At 42.5% G+C, this 6,000-nt stretch overlaps 1 protein-coding gene across 1 annotated transcript in view; it reads right to left on the bottom strand.

The window, feature by feature from the left end:
- Window positions 1–6,000, bottom strand: part of RASA3 (RAS p21 protein activator 3) — a 98,533-nt gene that overhangs the window by 70,276 nt on the left and 22,257 nt on the right. Inside the window, exon 3 of the mRNA XM_009892124.1 lies at window positions 2,025–2,119. Within this exon, the coding sequence (XP_009890426.1) occupies window positions 2,025–2,119 (95 nt within the window). The remainder of the gene's footprint in view (window positions 1–2,024; window positions 2,120–6,000) is intronic.

The following is a 6,000-nucleotide window of genomic DNA, read 5'->3' as shown; positions in this document are numbered from 1 at the left end:
ATACTTAAAGGGAGGGTGCCAGGGGGATGGGACCAGTCTTTTTTCAGTGGCACCCAGTGATAGGATGAGGGGTAATGGGCACAAACTTGAACATAGGAAGTTCCATCTTAACATGAGGAGGAACTTCTTTACTTTGAGGGTAGTGGAGCACTGGAACAGGCTGCCCAGAGAGGTTGTGGAGTCTCCCACTCTGGAGACATTCAAAACCCGCCTGGATGCCATCCTGTGCAACCTGTTATAGGTGACCCTGCTCTGGTGGGGGGGGTCGACTAGATGATCTCCAGAGGTCCCTTCCAACCCTGACCATTCTGTGATTTACAAATCTGCTCCCACTATTATGGAAAACAGAAAGCCCTCTTGCAGGCTCCTTAGCATAAAGAAGGTAGAACATGTAAGTAAGTGGATAAAAATCATCAGAGTGCTATTCATATTTACACTAGTTGTAATAAATGCTTATCATGGAGCCCAGAAACAGCTTTTAACAGTTGGGCTGTAATAAAGATACAAACAGCGGAAGTGATAAACTGTACAAACAATTACCAACAGAGAACATGCTTTCCAGCAAATATTGTGCTCCTCATCTCTCCAAAAGATAGAGCAGCCTGCAAACCTTTCTGTTACGAGTTCACAGCTTACATTACTAGTGCTGTCCTAGAAAGAACCCTGGTCTTAACAGCTTCCACAAGCTCCCTCTGAGTAAATATTGTAACAAAATAAACAATGCAGAAGCTTATCCAAATATTGGCAGGTTTCAACTGATAAATTACAAAGGGAAAGTTTTCATATCCTGCAGGAAATAAACACTAAATCTATTGTTTTAAAGTCACTGTCATAAGAGCTTTAGGGTAAGAAGAAAGGGAGACCAGGGTAAACAGGATAGACCTCAAAGTTAAAGGGCTGTTAAAAGCCCTTCCATCACATTGGCATTGAAATGTGGCATTAAAGAGGATCAGTACTTTACAAGAGAATGTTACAGACTGAACAGGCTGTCATGAGGCTTTCTTTGCATCACATGCACAACAGTGTATTATTTGTCTCTCCAAATAAACAGGAAACCTAACCTTGAATGTATTTTCATATATGCTTCACTACACTTAACCACACTACATGTTGGAACGAGTATTTTCTGACGTGGTATGTGCAAACCTGCATGCAGATGGAAAAGCCAAGACATTGTGTCCAACTTTAGCACATAACAGTATCTAAGCAGCATTTCCCCTTGCATTTATTGGATACAGTTGCACAGGTCAGAGATTCATGTCTGTGACGTCCTAAGCAAATACCGTGGTTCGAAATCGATGTGTAATATATAGTTACAGGGAAAAGAAAAGTAACTGACTTATATTAACTTGATATCCTGGTACATCAATTTTATTTCTTGCTTTGCTATAGTGACTGTTTTCACAAGACCTAACATTGTAATAGAAAATAGAATCTGCTTTAAAAGAGGATAAGCACAAAAAAAGAGGAGTATCACTGTGTACCAAAATCTGCAAAGTACTAAACCCTAAATGGAGCTCAAGTGATACTATCATCACCATTCCCATGGTTTGGAATGGGGCCTAGAAATCTGGCAAGGAGTGCTGGTTTTTTGTTGGGTTTTTTTGTTTGGTTTTTTTTTTTTGAGATGTACTTGTTGCCATTCCTGTGACAACCTGGCTACATAATTAGTTAAAACAGTACCTGCAGTTACTATTTTCAGGCTAACTGAAGAATCAACAGTTATTCATAGGGTTTTGAAGTTATTTGATACTTTAGATGACCACACCCCTCCTTGTATCAGTGACGCTGATAGTTCAAATAGTTTTAATTATTTCTGTGGGCAGAATCCTGGCCCCATTGATTTACACACACTCGTAATTCACCCTACACACACACAAGTTGCAAATATCACTGAAACCTAATCCATACTAATGAGCAATGCATCCCCTTTGTAGGGAGACAAGACATCTGTCCTAGAGCCATGGAACCCGTAAAGCTGCCACGGCCCTTTTACAAATACTCCTTTGCCAACATAATCTCACCTGTACTTCTGAATCAGCATCAACATGCTGGAGTTGAAACCAGGTGTCTCTGTTATGATACTTCTGCAGATCTTCCTTCTGTATAGCTACCTTTCCTGGAAATAAAACAAACCAGAAGCACAGTTTAAGATATGCTACACCTCACCCAAAGTATAGTTCCATCAAAAACAAGTTTTAAAATAATGAGTTAAGGACTGTCCTATTCAAGAAAGACTCCAGAGCAAGGAAAAATTTCTTCAGGGCATACTTCTTTACACAATATATAATTCTTTCTGATGAGCAGCTTTTCCCACTTTGTATTGTGAAAGACTTTTAAATTCTTAACATCATACTCGCCTAACAGACTGAAGTTCTGGGCTTTGTGGATGAGGTTTTAAGTATGCTTATAGGAAAAATATCATTATTACTTCTTTGATGTGACAAACCTATAAGAGGAAAAGCTCAAAAAGTGTTGGAGAGAAGGGCGCTGTTTGTTTATGATTTTTGAGGCAGACGTCTATAACAATCCCCAAAGAAAGTTCCATGCCTGGGGTTATCACTAAAATTATTTTAGGATAAGGCTTTTCACTATTTTTGTAGGAGAAAGGCAGCAACTAGAGATGTCAAGTCACAGCAGATTCCCAGATCTGCATTTTGAGGCTCTGTTGACCTACCTCCTTCAAATCTTGCAGGGTTTGCATTCTGCAATCCAGAGCTACCCAAGTACTACCCCCGACTGTATAGAAGAAAAAAACCAAAAACTCAGCCAACCACAAAACACAGTAAAGCTTTTCCCCTCACCTTTTTAATCCCCTCTTGCCCCTAGCAAATTAGCTGTTTTGGTAGTTATGGCAACAGCAGCCAGTTTCATGCTATGAATTAATGTACATGCATGCTAAGGGAGAATATATATGTAAAGCTGAAACTTCTCTCTTGCCCAGTCTCTCTCGGGCATTACGTAAAGCACTCTCTGAGGGGCAATTAAACTTTTTCCAAGTGTCTTTCTTTGTATACACAAAGCAGAGCATGGCATGCCTGAGGAGCACGTGATACTCAAGAAAGAGCTTTGGGCTGGGTGGTTCCCCAGGCACTGAGCAAAAAAGCATGTTCAAAAGGAAAGAATCCAGGGCAGTTCACGAGGCTCAAGAAAGCTGGTTTTTGGCATTGTGGTAGCAGACTATCTCTGCTAGCACAAGTTGTTCATATACAGTTTGCAACCACTGTTTTGCTACAGAAACACAGACTTTTTTTAACCAAACCCTGACAGAAAAAATATACCAATGGACACGGTCTTAGTGGGAGAGAGATTTCCAAGGCTTCCCAAACCCATGAAATTTGGCCAGAGGTCAGTGATACATTACGCCAGCAAATGTTAACAGAATGCATTTAAAAAAACAACACCAACAACAAATCCACGATGGAAGCCTACGAAAATGGCAAACACAAAGTATTCTCCCTTCTGAAATCTAAAAGCTTACTAAAGTCTCATCAGTAAGTTATGACACCCCAGCGTTCCCTCAAATTTTGGCCTTTTCCTTTAGCTGTTTGCTGGATGGCTCCACCCAAAGCTGGGCTGCTCTGCGTACCCTGCTGCAGCTGCTGCTGCATTCTTCTGTCACCCTCGGGCTGCTGCTGGTGACAGTTTCCAGATTTCCAGTCCTAGTTTCTAAACTACTCTGCCATCCTTCCACAGCTGCCCTCCATAGCATCTGCCAGGGGCTCTGCTCTGGCTTCCACAGAACTGCTGATCCATTCCTCCTAAGTCTTGTTCATTCTGCCCTCAGTGCTCTCGTCCTCTTGCTTGCCCTCTAGAGAATACCAGATCCATCTCCTGGCAAACATTAAACTAGAGATTAATGAAGCAGATTCATTACCAGGCTCTTTATTGGATATGCAGAGCAAGCGACTTGAAACTTCTTAGAAAAGCAATAATTAAATTACACAAACCTACAAAATAATACGGCAGAAACAGTAAATAAGACATCTGAACTGTGCTGAACAGAGGACAGCAAGTTACTCTGCTGAGAATCTCTGTAACGATGGCTGTGTGTTTTCAAAGCTTCTACTTTTATTCTTCAACCACAGTAGTTTGTGGGCAACCTAGTTTCTCCAAAACATTTTGAGAGAGGAATTTAAATGCATGACCTTCCAATAATTGCTTTGGACCTCATTTGAAATTGTTTACTTTCACTGCTTGCTATCCTCACTGTACCCTTTAATCTCTTGCAGAAATCCTCCACCCGACTGCAGTGTAGCGTGCACTTCCCAAACACCATCGTCTGTATCTTTCAATCAGTCTCATTTGCATTCGCAGTCACCTCCCATGCAAGGAACGTCCTTGGAGAACACTCAAGGACGATTTCACCAACATTTGTACCTGTAGGTAGCATAAACAGCATTATCGCTGTCCCCTCTTTCAGCAGGGAGTTCCACTGCTCTCTACATCAAGGATGGCAAGATAACCCAGATGAGTCTGACCGTACAGTCAGTATGTAATTGAAGCCCGTGTTTGGAGGTAATGGTACATGCCTCCAGCTCCAAGAGGGTTAACATGGTGGAACAACTGTTTTGATTAGGAAACTGTTGGAACAGCACTGTTTGCTCTGCGCACAAGCAAGTCTTATTAATGAGTGAAACTTATTGACTGGGCTGGCTGGAATCCAGGGTTTTTCACTGTATACCAAGTGATCCACAAAGGATAAAAATCTACTATGGAAAAAAGAAAAAGGGCGGGGGAAGGAGGGAAGGGAGAGTAAAAAAAGGGCCTACACTTTGGCTGTCTAAACATATGCAAAGGCATATTACTGATGGGGCAGATTGTTTGATCTGCCCTGTTAAACAATTCTCTGTGTACAGGATCACCCTGCAAAATTTCGGTTTATAACTCTTCGCCTGTACCGGCCATGTCCATATGCTCACCCAACCCACACTCCTCCTCCTTACCAGGCCCAGGTTCTGAGCATGGTCAGGTCTTGCCCTCCTCTATACAGTCAGCTCTGCCAGCAGCTGAACTACGTCCGACCTGGCTCAAACAACTTCTAGCCTCACCAGAACTAGGTTAAATCTTGGCCAATAATCACAAGCTGTTGGCACCTGTCACTTGACCTGACACTACATGATAAGGGCCTACAGGTCTCCTTGAAGATAAACCTGACACAAAAGGTCAGAAAGGTTTACCACCACTCAGTCACAGGACATTTTCCTCTTTGTGGTTCTTCAGCACGCTCCCAAACTTGAGCCCATTGTCCCATGCTCTTTCTCAAGACTTGGGTGGCTGCCAGGCAGCAGTGAGAGACTCCAAAACTTGCACCTGAGGCACCCAGCCACTCCTGCTGGTTTCCTCAGAGCCACCCCAGGCTGCAGAGTCTGTGTCTGTTTAAGTTTTTAGACACTGTATGGGAGGAGGCAGGAAACAGCAGAGCATGCTGAACTGCATACAGTGTGATTTCAAAACTTAGTTAAGTTACATTTTTAAAAGTTAGATTCTCAGCCACTAGACCAGCAACAATGAGTTAAAAGCATTCTTCTCATCTGAAGTGATTTCTTTCCTAAGTCTGACATTTACCAGGACCTCAAGTTGGGGGAAGGGAGGGAAACCCCACACACTCCTGGAAGTTTTTCAACCACATAGCAGCAATTTCCTATGCCCCCCCAGTTCAGACTGAACAGATCTTCACTGGCACAGTTATATCCTAAGCCCTGTGTTCAAAACAAAGATGCAACATGTCACACCTGACCCCTTTCTTCTGTGAATCTCTCTTTAGGGAAAAAACAATCTACCAACCTACTATTTCAAACACGTAGCCAGCTCACGAATGAATGAAGTTAATACATAGGGCCTGGATGGTCCCAAGGGTGCAAATTCCACTTTACAATCCCTGGTGCAAACTGATTTAAAAGCCTCCTACTTCTCCCACCCCTGCACACTTGCCCCTGCAGCAGGCTGTACTGAAACTGTTGAGGAAACCAATCCAAATTAAAAAACACTGAACAATGA

Source organism: Charadrius vociferus, unplaced genomic scaffold, assembly GCF_000708025.1.
Source record: "Charadrius vociferus isolate BGI_N301 unplaced genomic scaffold, ASM70802v2 scaffold218, whole genome shotgun sequence".
Taxonomy (NCBI): domain Eukaryota; kingdom Metazoa; phylum Chordata; class Aves; order Charadriiformes; family Charadriidae; genus Charadrius; species Charadrius vociferus.
The sequence above is the reverse complement of the archived record's forward strand: the minus strand, read 5'-3'. Positions and strand labels throughout refer to the sequence as shown.